General features: G+C 41.1%; 1 protein-coding gene across 6 annotated transcripts in view; it reads right to left on the bottom strand.

The window, feature by feature from the left end:
* PLEKHA8 (pleckstrin homology domain containing A8) overlaps window positions 1–15,551 on the bottom strand; it is a 34,437-nt gene that overhangs the window by 10,685 nt on the left and 8,201 nt on the right. For 3 of the 6 annotated variants that reach the window (XR_014228205.1, XR_014228206.1, XM_082312259.1), the window contains exons 2-11: window positions 14,028–14,115; window positions 11,669–11,785; window positions 10,830–10,985; window positions 8,746–8,870; window positions 7,156–7,314; window positions 6,181–6,221; window positions 5,326–5,477; window positions 2,596–2,755; window positions 2,104–2,189; window positions 1,135–1,193 (exon numbers count right to left, since the gene is read on the bottom strand). Coding sequence is in view for 4 of the 6 variants with exons in the window: in XM_082312259.1 (XP_082168385.1) it covers window positions 1,135–1,193; window positions 2,104–2,189; window positions 2,596–2,755; window positions 5,326–5,477; window positions 6,181–6,221; window positions 7,156–7,314; window positions 8,746–8,870; window positions 10,830–10,985; window positions 11,669–11,785; window positions 14,028–14,109 (1,137 nt within the window). In the remaining 2 variants the exon portion in view is untranslated. Of the gene's footprint in view, window positions 1–1,134; window positions 1,194–2,103; window positions 2,190–2,595; window positions 2,756–5,325; window positions 5,478–6,180; window positions 6,222–7,155; window positions 7,315–8,745; window positions 8,871–10,829; window positions 10,986–11,668; window positions 11,799–14,027; window positions 14,116–15,551 lie in introns of all 6 variants that reach the window. The other 3 variants (XM_082312258.1, XM_082312256.1, XM_082312257.1) reach the window with 2 other exon arrangements.

A 15,551-nucleotide genomic window follows, 5' to 3' on the forward strand; every position in this document is an offset into this window, starting at 1 on the left:
CACGCCAGGCACGCCTTTGCAGGGCACAACACCAGACACATCTGGCTAACGCAACCAAAAAAAAGCATCTCAGTCAAAGATTTACATGGAACCTACCATTTCTGTCTGACAAAATGCTTTAGGTTCGCATGGCATCCTCCACACCAGTGGAACGGAGTTAAACTCAACCTGCTCTCTGAGCAAAGTCCCATTTGCCCCAAGCTTCAAGTACAAACAAGACTGCCTTCTGACAACTGCTAAGCTGCAAATTCTCCATTACACTTAGCAGTCATCGGCATGCTTAAGCTTTTTAATTTATTCCAAAGTTTGTTATACACAACTCCTCACAAAAACAAAAGGCAAAATATACGCGGCAGTTAAATAGTCGTCTTCTACCTTAAAGGAGCAGCTGCCTATCATTTGACAATAAATATTCAATTTTTTTTTTAAATAGCATTCTTCCCTCTTTCTATTTTCAGTCTTTCAGTGGCTACCTTCAGCAAGATAAGTTCATATCTGCCTTACTTTGCACCAGACAAATCTGAATGTATGCAACGTTGCTTATCATACACTCAGGAGATATGGTTTGCTTTTCTGTTTTTTCCTTGAAAGAAAAAGCTGTGAAAAGTCTCACTATGAATACATCTTGTCTCACAAGTAGCACTTCAAACCTTTTCGGACTTGGAGCTGGAAGGACTGTCAGAACGAGAACCGAAGCTGCAGCGTCTGCCCTGACCTGCTGTGAAGCTGCTTCTTAACGCACTAATTTGCTCTTACTTGTTTGAGGAAAGGTTTTTTTTCCCCCCTGGTTTGTTTTACAGTCTAAAGTCAATATTGCTACCATTGCATCATGACTTAGAACCTATTCAGTGCAGAATCGAAGTCATATTCATTAGGTGTCACAGATGTTTTTCTTGGCAGTCAGTCAAGTATTTTATAAGTTTGTGCACAACAGCTGGATTTATTAAACACAGCATGTACCGTAAGAACAGAATTAGGGGCATTTCAGCATTCTGATCTGACAGATGGTAACATTATCAAATATTAAATAGCATTCCAATATTGACTCCTACAACAAAGATTCTTGAGCTTTAATACCTAAAATAGATATTTTGTTTAAAAAAAAAAAAATCAGTGTTAGAAATAAGCTGTTACCTTGATGTTACCTACAAAATCCATTTTAACAGGAGCAAAAACAGTTGGTCCCAGCTTGTCTAGGAAAAAAAACAAAGGCGGCCATATTTTAAAATTGTGGCTTTTTCCAGTCCTCACGTCTTAGTAACAATTAATTTCATTTACTCTCTTAACAATCCTTTTAAATGGCAGGAGAATACTGAATGAATGACATAAACCGAAGTCTTTCTTTGGTGTAGAACCAATCCACCCCGGTTGGTACAAGTGGTAAAATACACCGACCTACAATCTGGAAGTCTTCAAAAGGGTGCATGCTTACAGGGTCCTCACATCTGCTGTTAGATTCAGGGGCCAAGCAGGTGGGGGGCTGCGCTAGCTGGAGACAGAAGTCTTTGGAAAATCAAATAGCAGCAATAGCTAGTACAGCTGATGGTGTGCTCTCAGCAGTATTAGACACGCAAGGCATTCCACACTGTTCTTTTGAGGGCAAGAAACCACTGTTCCAGATATACCCACAGATTTCCAGACAGCTTATACACGGGTCCCATCTAAATGAGAGTGCCTCCTCTAAAAAGAGAAAGACTAAGAAGTATCTTCTTGTACCAGTCAAATTGATTCTGCTGATAGGAACTATTTCTATCACTTTATAACTATCACTTTATAACTATCACTTTATAACTATCACTTTATAACTATCACTTTATAACTATCACTTTATAACTATCACTTTATAACTATCACTTTATAACTATCACTTTATAACTATCACTTTATAACTATCACTTTATAACTATCACTTTATAACTATCACTTTAGCAAAGAAACACTTTAGAAATCACAAGAACACAAAGAAATCACTTTAGCAAAGAACAAATTCTCCAAAGCAACTGCTCCACCTTTTCTCACAGCTGGCAGCTAGAGGAGTAGATAGCAGCAGGCAGCTAGAAGGAGTTAGATGCACCCATGGGATGAAAAGAAAGCGCTGCTTACCCAGAACGGGCACAATTGCGTAACATGACTCCAGAAACTCTTCTGTTGGTATGCCCTCTTCCTCCCGAAGTTCAATATCGCTGAACCTGGTGTCCAGGACAAGCAGAGAAGATTGTTTACCTTAACAATTTTTGTGCAACTTCTGAAGACAAAATTACATTTCATGTCCGCTTCACTTGCATAGAGGTAAAACTTATAGACATGGAACTACCAACATGGCTTTTCTTTCACAAGGTTAAAGTAAATGACTGCAGAAAATACACATTTGGTGGCATGCAAGCAAGGCCTGTAATTATAACCAAGGAAAAAACCTCCCACTCCACTCTGTACAGCCAATTCTACAAAGGATATCTTCAATTATTGTGCTGGATGCAGTCATGTTAAATGATCTCAGCAAATACAGCTTTATAGACAGAACAGCCTTAAAAATGAGTCAATTAAGGACTTAAAGGTTCAATAAGCCTTTTAATTTACATCTGCAACATGTACTACCTATTGCTCATGACACTGAAGAAGGTAGGAGAATCATTTTCATTTCTGTCTTCCTCACACAGAGTCAATCCACTTAAAGAATTCGTTTCCGACTGCAGCAACTTGTGGGCATCAAAGCTTTCTACAGCTTGCAGCTTGTTCTCTCCATCTTCTTTAATGCCTTATATTTATAGGAAACAGAAGAAAAACAAAAATAGAAAAAGAAAACAGCCACACACCCACATTGTTATTCTTGTTCCTTAAGACAATCATACAAATTTAAAAGCTTTCCCTGCCAACACCATGACTCTAACTACAGTTCCCCTGCTGTTGGGTGCTCAGACCACATGTCAACCAGTCCCCTCCCCATTTCCTTTAATCAGACAGACCAAGCACCTGGCTCCAATGCAGGTAAGCCCACGTATCCTCAGCAAGGACAGCAATATGAGAGAAGAGCATTGAAGAAGTGATTGGGTGCAGCGGGGAGCAGACTCATCTTGAAAGAAAGATTACTTCTCACATGCTGTAACTTCCCTGGTGCTGATAAAATGGCACAGTGCATTTTCAAAAGGAAAAGAGTAATAGTGACTTGTTTGGTCTTTCTGATAAGTAAGTAAACTGGCTGCTTAGATAGGTACTGCTGTGATATCAAAGGCTGCTATGTTCTCCCCGATTTGTATGAGTATCTTTAAAGTTTCCCAGAAAAAGATCCAGTTGCCTCTTCCCCACTGTTCTCTGTTTTATTTCTTCCTTGGGGTCAAGCGCATTTTTTTCAAATAAACAGAGCACTACGTGAGCACCTCTGAAGGAAGACAAAGTCTTAGACACCCAAAGAAAAGCCACATCCCATGTGTGGTAAGACCTTCTGACCTCACGGAAAAGTGCAGAGAACAACTCAAGAAACAAAAGTGATATATTCGCAGTATCTGCAGCGCACAGGCCATGGCCACAGTATGTCTTCCTGCCATACTGTCACACTAACATCCAGAATTTCTCGGGGAACATGTCTCTCCAGGAAAGGAATACTTTCAAAGGCCAGTGAGGATTTATAGGCCTGAAGTGGAACCGAGCTCCTGGCTGAAGGGATCCAGCTGCAAGGAACTATCTTCCTCTGAGTAAAGCCTGAAAACAAACTTGCAGCTTTCCCTATTACTTGCAGAACCACTAAATAAGCCTAGTGCTGCGTGAAAAAAGAATCACTCAAACCCGGTAACAGCAACGAGACTTTAGCCGTGCTCCTCAGGTCAGAAAAAAATGGCCTCAGCCACCACTGACCATGCCTTACTCACAAGCAAAGTGACTCTGCTAAGGAACTAGAGTTTGAGGGATGTCACTGATCTGTCCTTCACCAAGACACATGGGATGGTGAGTAGAGAAACAGCCCGAGTCCACAGCGACTCCACAGGAGTGCCACGCATAAAGCCTGGGGTCCTCTGAAACTTTGAACTCAAACACTGTAAGCACTAAATGACAAACTGAAACTTCTTACGGGACTTAAATGCTTGAGTGTTTTTAAAGATTGACTGCTCTTAATAGAAGGGAGAGGGAAGGAAGAGTATCTGAGACAGGGCAGAGCTCCTGGGGTCACAGGGAGCACCCAAATACAGCCACCAGCAAGACAGGGCCCCAGGCTGGCTGGGTCAGCCCATCCCAGATGGATGGCACTGCACAACCTGCTCTACGCCGTACTGCCAGCAAAACTCTGCAGCTTAGATGTGTGTACCCAAAAGGGGGTAGGCTTTTCGCTTTTTTGCACAGGAATGACCTCAGCAGCTAAATACCAACAACCTGACTTGAATTAGTTTCATCTCCTTGCTTTAGCACTGTATTCTTGAGGTATCACACTAAATGGTGACACATGCATGTTATTCTGCAGGGACTTACCACATAACAAAACACCAGTTACAGAAATGGGAAAAATTCCAGAGAACCCATGTAAGAACAAAATCACCATGTTCATTAACTTGGGCTTAAAAACTTCAGGTGATTCACTGACCGCATATATAAGTTTTGGAATAATGGCCAGGCAGAGAAAGCTCTGTTCAAGAACAGTCCATTCAACAGGACAGGCAGAAATCATACGTTACTTGTATAGACTTACCCAAAGTAAGTTCAGCAGCCCTTAACAATATAGCTATGTTGGATGGAATTTTATACTGAATTAATTCAACAGTGTTTTACTGAAGTCACATGCAAATCTAAGTTTCCTGCTGTTGCTAAGGTAATGGAAGAAATAAGGTGCTTTCTAGTATACTCTTAATTGCAGAAAAACTGTTAATTTTCCATAAAGATTTGTCAGAGCAATCAAGAGCGACTACAAGGTCAACCCCTCCAAGACAGGCACACAATTAGCTTCAGTGCCCCCCTTCTGACAGTGCAGCCCTACACACTAGCAGAGATGCCAGCATTCCCAGTGGAGGGCCTCTGGGAACAACGTGTCCGTCCACAGCGCAAAACAAGCCCAAGCCCTGCCAGGCTGTATTGTTACGCACGTCAATCAGCATCTAGAGGAGCCTCCACTTGCCCAAAAAAGAATTTTTAATTTCCTTCCCCATTCAGTCTCAAGTTAGCTATCAACAAGGGCAGGAGCTATGCTGGGAAGACTTGACAACAGGCAGATATCGGACTAAAATACACTGACATTCCTTCTCCTGGGAAGGAAGGTATCGGCACTCTCACAGGCAGCCTACACCTCCCTCCATTTACACTTTAAGAGTAAGATTCTGGATAAAAGATGGTGCATATATTTACCTGCCAAATCCTCTGCTATGTGATCTTCAACAGAAACATCACTGCCCCCCTCATTTGTTTCCGGGTTTAAACGTTCCAGACTTTTAATAAGGGTTTGCTCTTGATGGTTAATTTCTGCTTTTACAGAGCCATTTTCACAGGGGTTCATCTGCCTGAAGAAAGGGAAAGAATAATGGTTAGTGTATAAAACATTGCTTGGTAAGCTTCTTCCTGTGAAAACACACAAATAACAATAAGAGAAAAATAGTTGACAGAAATTATAGGCTGCCACAGGCTGCTCTGAGCAAAAGAACTTGTCTAAAATAACAGAAGGAACCAGGCAGCTCTTTGCAGCAAGTAGGATTAACGATTCAACCTCAGTTTGCGGAGTCTGAATATATTTACAATGACCTTTATTAAAAAGAGATATAATAAAAAAAATACAATTGATTACAAAAAAGAAAATCACAGGCAGGTATTGCAGCTAAAAGAATATCCCCTCATTAGTACGTTAAAATATGCCATCTACTCCACAAATCATAGCCTGCTCTCCATCAATGATTTTATGAGCTTATGGAGTGGAACCTGAGATGCAGGAAAACGCACTGAAGCGGGAGAGAGCTGGCTGCTGACTGACCAGTAAGTCACCAGTAAGTGGATGGCTGAGAAAAATAAAAGGGAAAGGGCTGATAAAGAAGAGACATGAAGTGGGGTGAGCCAGCTCCCTTTTGGTCTGTCTGCTTCCATGTACACAGCTCAGAGCAATACAATTCTGCCTGCATCCAGTACTAGTAATATTACAGTACAAATATGGAAAGAACAGACACTACCAAAACCAGATTAGAAAGAGATTGACAGTAAAGACTTTTATTATACCTTTCCGTTGAGGTGTGACTGGGCAAGACAGAGTGCTTTATCTGTAAGATAAGTGGGGAGGGGGAATATTCTTTAAAGCAAGAAGACTGTATCATGCTTCTCAAGCTTCACATTTTATTAAGCCTAAGCTGGAGTCAGCAAAAAAGCTGAAAAGCTAAGCATACGCTCACTAATTCTCTGACCTGGAAGCAGTATACAGACAAATATGAAAAACTTAATACATTATTACACCATTAAAATATTGAAAAGGTAAAAAAAAAGAAAAGAAAAGAAAACCAGGAGACTTCTTTTAGAAGCTAGCTAGCAAGTGCCAAGTGAGACACCATACAGCGTGTGGAAAAGAAACAAGGCAGTGAGTTTTCTTTGCAATGATGTTTTCTTCCCTTAAGAAAAAAAATGAGGAAAAAACAGACGAAATGTGAGGCCAGATACCAGGTCTGGTGAAGTAATCTCACTTCCCAGATGCACTGACGTGTCTACCTTCCTACGTACAACTTAGTCTGCTGTTTGCCAGAGATGCTCCAGTTTTGTGTATGTAGCTGTGGATCCAGGATTCAAGAAAGTGCCCTTCTCATTCAAAAGATAAGCTCATCAGCTTCTGTGGGCGTATTACCACAGATCCGATGCTGCAGTAGCTTAGAAGAGCAATAATTGCTGTGAGCTCCCACAGTGGACCAACTTGTCATACAGCTAGGTGTTTTTTGAAACATCGCTGTCTGCAGATGGATCAGGCCCTGAAAGTTAATGCTTAATAAATTTCACCTATCGATAAAAGTTAAGAGATTAGTCACTGCTTATTAAAACATGGCCCCACCTTGCTTGCAAACCCCAAGAAACAGCAGAGCATGTCCAGTAGAGGACTACTAGCTATAATATGGGTAAAAATGCATTCCCTACTTCTACAAATGCTCCTTCACAAAAGGGTGCCTTACTATCCATAACCCAAGACTGAAAGAAAAGGATACTGGCCATTACCTTGTTCATTCTGAGAACTGCTAAATGTGGGGATCCAGGCGGGGTCTGATGCAATAACTCAGAAGTGAAGGCAGTATTTGCAATCTGCATACATTCTTCAAGAGTCTTTAGGAAGGTGTCACAGGTTGATTTTAACAGAGCTCCCATATCAATCCCGCTCTGTGGGAAGAAACCAGTTGGAAGACATGGACTCACCACAGAAGACCAACTTGGAGCAACTAATGTCTACAAAGCCCACAACTGCTACAATCATGATTTTTGTTTAACATGAATTAAAATGCAATGTGTCAGCTGCTCAGAGAACTGGCATCACATATTACTGGGGCTATGCCCCCTCACAGCATTACCACTCTTGTCAGCCTCTCAGTACAACAAGCTCAGTACGCTTGCGTTTTAAAAAAAAAATGCCTCTTAGTTACTTATCTCTGGTGTTAAAAGTGTATTAAATACTAAGCCTTGATGTATTCAATGGCATTCCAGAAGACACCACTGACAGGAGAAATAAAAAATAAACAAATTAAATAGATACAAAATGATCTGCAGATAATAATTTCAAAAATCCCATGAATAAAAAATTACTGCAATTGAAAAACAGGCAGAATGAAGTATCACATTGCCACAATACTCTTCACCTCTGCAAAGCACAGTTATTGATGCTGAAATGCTTTTAGCAATAAATCTTTCCAGTGAAATACCAGTAAGATCAGGGAAAGTGAGTTTTCCCCAAGAAGCATGAAATATGAGCTGGATAAACACCACATTACTTGTTTGTTGTCAACACCTGTGAGCTGCAAGTTCTAATAGTGCCATTTAGTCATTTATACACTACATCATGCTTCTGCACTGTCTGTTAATTCACCATAAACAGTTTATCAGGTATCTTTACAGAGATGGTTTGGACGTACAAATGATTAACCTTCAGGTGTTTTGCCTGTCTGTCCTGCAGCTGAGGACCCATCTCTCCAGTGGGAGGTATCCTGGAACTCCACACCAGCTTCTCTAGCAGGTGATGTGCATCCCTCTTCACACATTTCCCTCAAAGCAAGGGGCAGACCACCATCATTAGGAGACCCCTCTTAAATGAGGCTTCTTTGGTCAGGAAGATTTGCAAGGTTTGAAACTTTAACTTAAGTGAGGCTAATCAGGCAGTTCTTTCTGGCAATTTTGCTTTTTTGTGGTCTGCATCGTCTCTTGACCTTTTGCGGGTTTCGGTTGAGAACAGAAGCTGAGCAGGATATTAATGACCCAGGAGCAAATGTGCGCTTCTTGCAAGTTATCTTTTTATAAAAAAATTGTTGCTTTTTTGATCCACTATATACACATGATCACCTACAGGCATGTTATTATCTAGATCACAGACATCACATCTCACTACTTGCTACCCCAACACAGGGAAAATTATTTGCAACAATACAGTGTTACTCCATTTAAACAAGAACTGTTGTGTGGGTACATTATTTCCCACAGGTTCTCTGCAGAAAGAGGGTGCAATATTAAGTAACTGTGAGTGAATACCACATTGGCTAAGCAGAAGAGTTCACAGTGCTCAAGACTTCACGGATATGGTCTACACCAAAAATAGAGCTGTACCTCTGGTTCTGATATACCAGAAATGCTGGCTTCCTTCGTTTTATGCACTTGCTGAACAAGGAGGTTACAGTACAGTCTAAGTTCAGACATTTTAGTCTTCAAGGCTTCTGTGTTTTCAGTGAACTCTAAAAGTGAAACAAAAGAAGAGTTAAATTTATTGTATCCATCTTGCAGTACATGATTTTGCAAAGTTGCTGAAATAGCATTATCCAATCTAATTCAATCAATGCTTCCTTATTTCAAAACATTTTCTATCAACTCAAAAAGATGAGCTGAATTGGCCATAAATTATGCTCCTGACAGGTAAAATACTGTTTCATTATTTGTTTCATAGACAGGAACAATATGTTCCTGGACTTAGGACACAGAGAAAAAGCAAGTACACAACACTTGACCTTAATGGTCCTTTTAAACAGGACGAAACCTCTACATATCATATTTTTTGTTTTCACTAAGTAGTTTAAGGTGCAAACAATTATACTGTGAATTAAACGATCAGGGTTATAGGTAGAAAACACTAGAGGGAAAAGACGCATCCTATCCTACACAAAGGGATTAATTTAATATATATCCTTGAATCACAGAGTTGTTGAGGTTGGAAGGGACCTCTGGAGACCAGCTAGTCCTACTCCCCTGTTCAAAGCAGGGTCAGCCAGAGCACATTGTTCAGGGCCATGTCTAGTCAGGTTTTGAACGCTGCCAAGGATGGAGACTCCACAACCTCTCTATGCCACCTGTTTCAGTGCTCCCTCATCCTCACAACAGAAACATTTTTGCTTATGTCTCAATGGAGTTGCTTGTATTTAAATTTAGGACCATTTCCTCTTGTCCGTTCACTGACAAGAGTCTGGTTCCATCATTTTTATGCTCTCCCATCAAATATTTCCTTTAATAATCTTAGTGACCCGTTGCTGGACTCACTCCAGTACGCCCATATGTTTCTTGTACTGGAGAGTGCAGAACTGAGCAGACTAATCCAAATATGACTAACAGTCAATCTGAGATTTTTCAGAAGTAATTTTTTGACATTAGAGTCCTAGAATTACAAAGTAAATTATTTTGTCTCTTAGTAAGACTAACATGGTTTAGTTCTGCAAATACATCAGTAGCTTTTCACCCTGTGCTACTGTATGACAGTTTATAGATATAACCTCTTTCTGCTGCTAGGCACTGCGCATCAGATCCCCACTTTGTGGAGGACCCTACAGTAGCATCTTCTGCTCAGTTCTGACTCAGTTTGAACTGGCAGATGCAAAGCCTGCACATAAGGCTAAGAGGAGAAGCAATTCCTCAACTCGGTGAAAGGAAGTGCCCACCCCCCCTGCATTTGCTCAGGATCACTGATATCTTAACAATAATTTGCTGTTTTCCCATCTTCTGCATAGTTACTGTGCTGAGGCTACACAAGGTTAAGGCAGGAGGTCTCACACTGACTCATGAATGACACCACACTTGCAGGCAAGGGGGGTTTTCACTGGGGTGAAAGTGAGATTGTTGGTGAAAGCAAAGAGGTAAGTGAATTAATTTTCATAGCCTGACCATGGTTGGATTTCAGTTTCCAAATACCAGCATGCACATTTAAAACCAATTGCAAACCTTTATTTTAATTGCCAAGGGATTCTTGAAGTGCACAAGACAGCCCAGTTAGAACATGGAAGGAAAGGGTCTGAGGAACTCCAAAGCTCAAGAGCCACTGGTATGAGAGGCTGGGTCATCATACTAAGACAGTTGCACAAGGTGAGGGTCTTACCTTCATGCACAGACTGCATCCCAGTGACCTGCAGCCAGGAGCTACTCATTCCTTGTACTTACAGAATTTATCAGCACACGATTTTCAAATTATTTATACATAGTATATATTAAGGAAAAACCAAAGTTTTCAAATCCCTGCACCGAGAGCTAACACCTGAGATTTCTAGCTAGAGTTCCCAGATGGCTTGGCTTTTAGTGGCACCAAAGACCTGAAGCACAGGTTGGACACAGAGTTCAGGTATAGATTTTGTTATCTTTGTGTGTACACCTACTAGGGCAAGGAGAGGGAAATAAAAAGCAAACAGTATGTGCTGGCAAAAGGGTGTTCTTGCCTTTTTCCTTCTGTGTTCTGCTGTCGGTCAGACAGGCTTTGGCAGTTCCTAGCGCAACCAGCCACTTTTGCCTTTCAACTGCATTTCTTGCCTTCAGATAGAAGTATTGCTCCCCTGGGATGATCAGGTCCATTCGTGTGCTGTCTGCAGGATGAACTGGAAGCAACACAGATTTCAGACCAGTCCCTCAGCCCTTCCCAGCCCAACTGAATATAACAACAGATATATTAGGTGGCAGCTCAAACAGTAAAGAAAGAGGAGGAATCTACAGCCCCAAATTACTCCTGTTGCCATTTTATGACTTGTCTTCTGAGTCAGGGAATAGATAGGACATACATATGTACAGCTGTGGGACAAAAGGCTATGAAAGGCAGTTTTGTGATCGGTACAATATCATCTGGGAGTCTTTATGGTAAAGGCATCCTCTTCCGGCCAGCCTCTCTTTCAAGTTTCCAGCCCATAACCGAACCTCAAAGATGTGGCAAGGAATCCCATTTGAGTGAGCAGACCTAGTACTGAAGTTTATTATTCATATTTCTAGCTTCAGCTTTGCGTTTATGAAGAGTCATTTGAAGCTGTATGATGTTCCACCACGGCTCATGAAAAACAGTGACCCACCTGCATGTAGAATACCCATTATATTAGAGGCTTGCAGCTTTCTTAACATTTTCAAAATACTATAGAATAAAAACTGGCATATATATCAAGTCACTGAGTTACTACAAATACATACCAAAGAAATCAAGGAGACAAATAGCTCTTGTGATCTGAAATCTCGTCTTGAATGCAACATTACTGGACAAATTTCATGCAGCTGAGTGTTACTGTATCTTAGTTACCTTGAATTTCACACACGGCCATTTGGATGCTTCCTTTACAACCCTTCCAGGCATCTTCCTGAGAGTCATAATAGGACAGGATGCCACCACAGAGAAGAAACCATCGAGGCTGCCAGCCTGAAAAACAAAACTGCATTTCTCAGTTGCTTCTCTCCCTGCAATTCTACTACCTCTCTCATTCAGGACTTGCTGCAAATAAGGCCCCAAAGATTCTCAGTCCCCCCAGGAAAATTAAACTCTTTAAAGTGGTAAGATTTGTGGACAGGCCTGGACGTTGTACACCACAACCCCTGCTTGCTGGCAGCTACGTGCCCTTTCTGCAGGCAGCTGGACCACAGCGGTATGTTCCTGAGATGCCATATGTCATTTTCAGTAGTTTTGCTAAGACAGTGTCACTGACTCACTCTCTCTTCCAAAACCACCTTTTCAGTCCACCACCCCTCAGTTCCTTCCATCACTCCTCCACCCACCTCTTCACTGTTTCCTAAAGCTACCCCAGCTGTCTTGCCTTACATGTCTTCCTCCCTTGCGGGAAGGTCTAGCCAAACTGTCTTGAAAAGCAATGGGCAAGAAACTCCTAAAAATCAAGGGAAGGAGGGGACAGAGGAGGATGTGTTGATTTCTGAACACCATCTTTCCACGAAGCAGTTCTCAATAGCTCTTGAAACTCTCATGCTGCCCACATAAAAAGTAATCTTGAATTAATGACTTGCACTTCTGGATACCTTCCCAGAGAAAAAACAAACCACCAGGCTAAACCAAAACCAATAGATCTGGGTACCACTTTTGCCCACCCTGCTGTCCAACTTCAGAAGTAAATTACCCCCTTTGTTTTCTTCTTTTGGAAGTACTACAGCAGTATGAAAAGATACAAACAAACAAGACATGACAGCCATCATTTATGTCTAATTAAGAACTACAAGCTCATTAACTCAAGAAGAAACGAGGCAGCAATGTTACTGGAGGAAAGCAGTTTTCATTACTGAGCTGCAACAAGCTGCCCCGGACAGGACCAAGGTGTGGTGGTGCATTCTCCCACCCACCCTTCTTCTCTTGTGCACCTGGCAGAGCATGGGAAGCGAAGCTGCTTTACAATCTCAGTAACTCCCGTCAAAACTTGGCCTTTGTGTAACGAGTTTGGCGGTTAAGCGTCCCTTGACCATATCAGAACATGGTTAAGGTGGGAGCAGCACTGTCTACACCAGGGAGGCAGCCCTGACAACCTTGGGACATATTTTTTGTCTGTATCAGTCACCTCCCGATAGCCTTGGGGGCTATCTTATCTGCGCCATAACTCAGGAGGATCTGTACCAGCATCACTGGAATTTTTGAGAACTTTAGTGATTTCCAACACGGGCTGTGAAAGTAGAATGGAAATTTACTGATGCCTAAAGTCAATCATCTCGTGACCCTACAAACAGCAGTACCAAGGGAGACCCTTTGAGCTCTCCTGGATCGCAGCGGGCTGCACCAGAATCTCCCTCTGGGTGGGATGCCTCTCACAGCTGCGAACTCTTAAGTTTGCATACAGAGGTCTGACAACAGGACCCGGGCTGATCTCCGGCGCCTTTCACCCCTTGAGACTCAACATTTGCCTGTTGAGTTAATCATTTAATGTGAGTATTTCACTGAACTCAAGGGGAATTTTTACTGGGTACCTTTATATATGCATATTGTGAGTATTTCACTAAAGTCGCAACAAATTACTAGGCCTATTGTCTCTGTGTGTGTATCGATACAAATATTGCAGTAGACCTCATTTAATCTAATCACCTTTTTTTTTAGATGCTAGATTAATTAATGATTAGTTATGGCTAAATTCTTGTGAATTTCTCCTTGCTGCAAACAAACCTTAAACTGCTGCTAGCTATTTTCTTTTTTCTTCTTCTTCTTCTTTTCTCCTTTATATATATATTCCATTCATATAGTAAGTAATAGAGTGAACCTTGCCATCGAACTCTGTTGAATCACACTTTTATAGATTACTATTAAAATCACTATTTCCAAGTATCTTTGACGGTGATTCTTTAAGCGACCTAACCACTCATCCGTGGCACAAGGGAGCGAGACACCGAAGCTCCCCACGCTGTGCTGGCAAACCATCTCTGGGAAAAACACTTTGACAAGACACGGCTCCACACATTTTTGCAGAGAGGCCTCGCCTCTGCTGCCCTGCACGGGGAGGAATGACTGCTGCTTATGAGCTAGGGACCAATTCCTTAGGCTACTGCTGAAGCCAAGCCCAGCTCAGTTTAAGGTTAGAAAGCCCTAAAGCCACAGGCTAATAGTAGGAGTATGATTTGGGTTTTTTTGTTTGGTTATTATTTTAAACAAGCAACACCACAGCATCCGGGCCAACCTGGTCTACAGGTTACTGAACCTTCAGGGTGCAAGGGAAACAAACATAAATCCTTTTTCACACTCTTCCAGAGCTCTTCCATTATTTCCTAGAAGAATATAAAAACATTATAAATGCCAAAGTATTCTCAATACTTCTTTATTTTATATGAAGGGAAAAAAAATCACAAGAATGAGAATAAAAAAAAAAGAAAACAGCAAGACTGATTTTTATTTGTCTTGCCACCAAAATAAAGAAACTATCCTAAAAGTCACTATTGATATGGAGGAACTCACAAAAAAAGGAGGTGATTGTTCAGCAGAGAGTAGTAGTTAATTGCTTCAGACACTCAATGGCACAGAACCAATCCCTTAAATAATGCACAGCGCCACAGTCAATACAAGCCTCTAATTCAGCCTGGAGATCCTGCTGCTGCACATGAATCATTTCAGCCATGGTCCTACAGCTTACAATTGCAGCTGATGCTCAACCAAATTGCATCCCATCAGTCAAAGCCTGTGCAATCAATTAGTCAACATACAAAGCACTGTAGCTCCATCACTTTGGAGGCTGGTTAAAAATATTTTATGAGTCAATATATTTTGTTGAGGTTTTTGTTTGGTTGGGTTTTTTGATTCTGGGTCTTTTTTTTTTTTTTTGAGGGGGAAGCTGCAATTACCTGTCTTCCTTCGCAGAACCTAACTCTTCTTTATTAGATATGTATTAAAAAGACTATGATAGGCAATTGTTAATCAGAACAACATGTATTTTCAGAACAGAATTGTTACACTAATAAAAATACATTTTTGTAAAAGGAAACCAATTTAAAAAAAAAAAAAAAATCACAGCAAGGTTCTGTCAGAAGATGCACTAACCACCTGGTACTCACTGACACTGAGTCAGCAGCCATGGGAAGGTTATCCTAAACAACCAGCTAAAAATAGCATGTGGCTGACAAATCATGGGCAGTGCAACAGGGATACAATCTTCAATTACAGGAACTTCACATTTGCAGACAAGCAAAGAGCAGAGGGAAAAAAAAAAACAAAAACAAACACAACAAAAAACAAAGCAGCAAAAAGACACTTGGACTCTTCCACAAATGCAAGTCTTGGGTTTATTCAGTTTTATTCTCTCCCTATAAACTGTCCTAGGAACACTGCAACTTTTGGAACTGAGCATTCAGAATTCACCTGATGTAAAAAGTTAAAGCTGAACCTTTCGAGGTCTTACTGGTGCCAGCGCTAACACAACTTTGAAGAAGAATTTACTAAGTCCATTTATACTGGTGGTGCACAGGCAGGACAAAATATAGCTCATACTTTCATAGCTCATTTTAGAGGCACAGAGCCATTAACAGTAAAAATTGACCTTGCTGGGGAAAGACATATATAAAAAAAAGACAATAAAATGCAAAGCACAATAAAAGTGAATAGTAGCTTAAGGTCTCAGCCATAGAAGAAAGTGAAGAGATTCCAGACAACTTCACAGACACTGGTTAAGGTCCTAATACATATTGCACTCCTGTGTGAAATTTAAAGTTAG

This window comes from Platalea leucorodia, assembly GCF_965183815.1.
Source record: "Platalea leucorodia genome assembly, chromosome: 1".
Taxonomy (NCBI): domain Eukaryota; kingdom Metazoa; phylum Chordata; class Aves; order Pelecaniformes; family Threskiornithidae; genus Platalea; species Platalea leucorodia.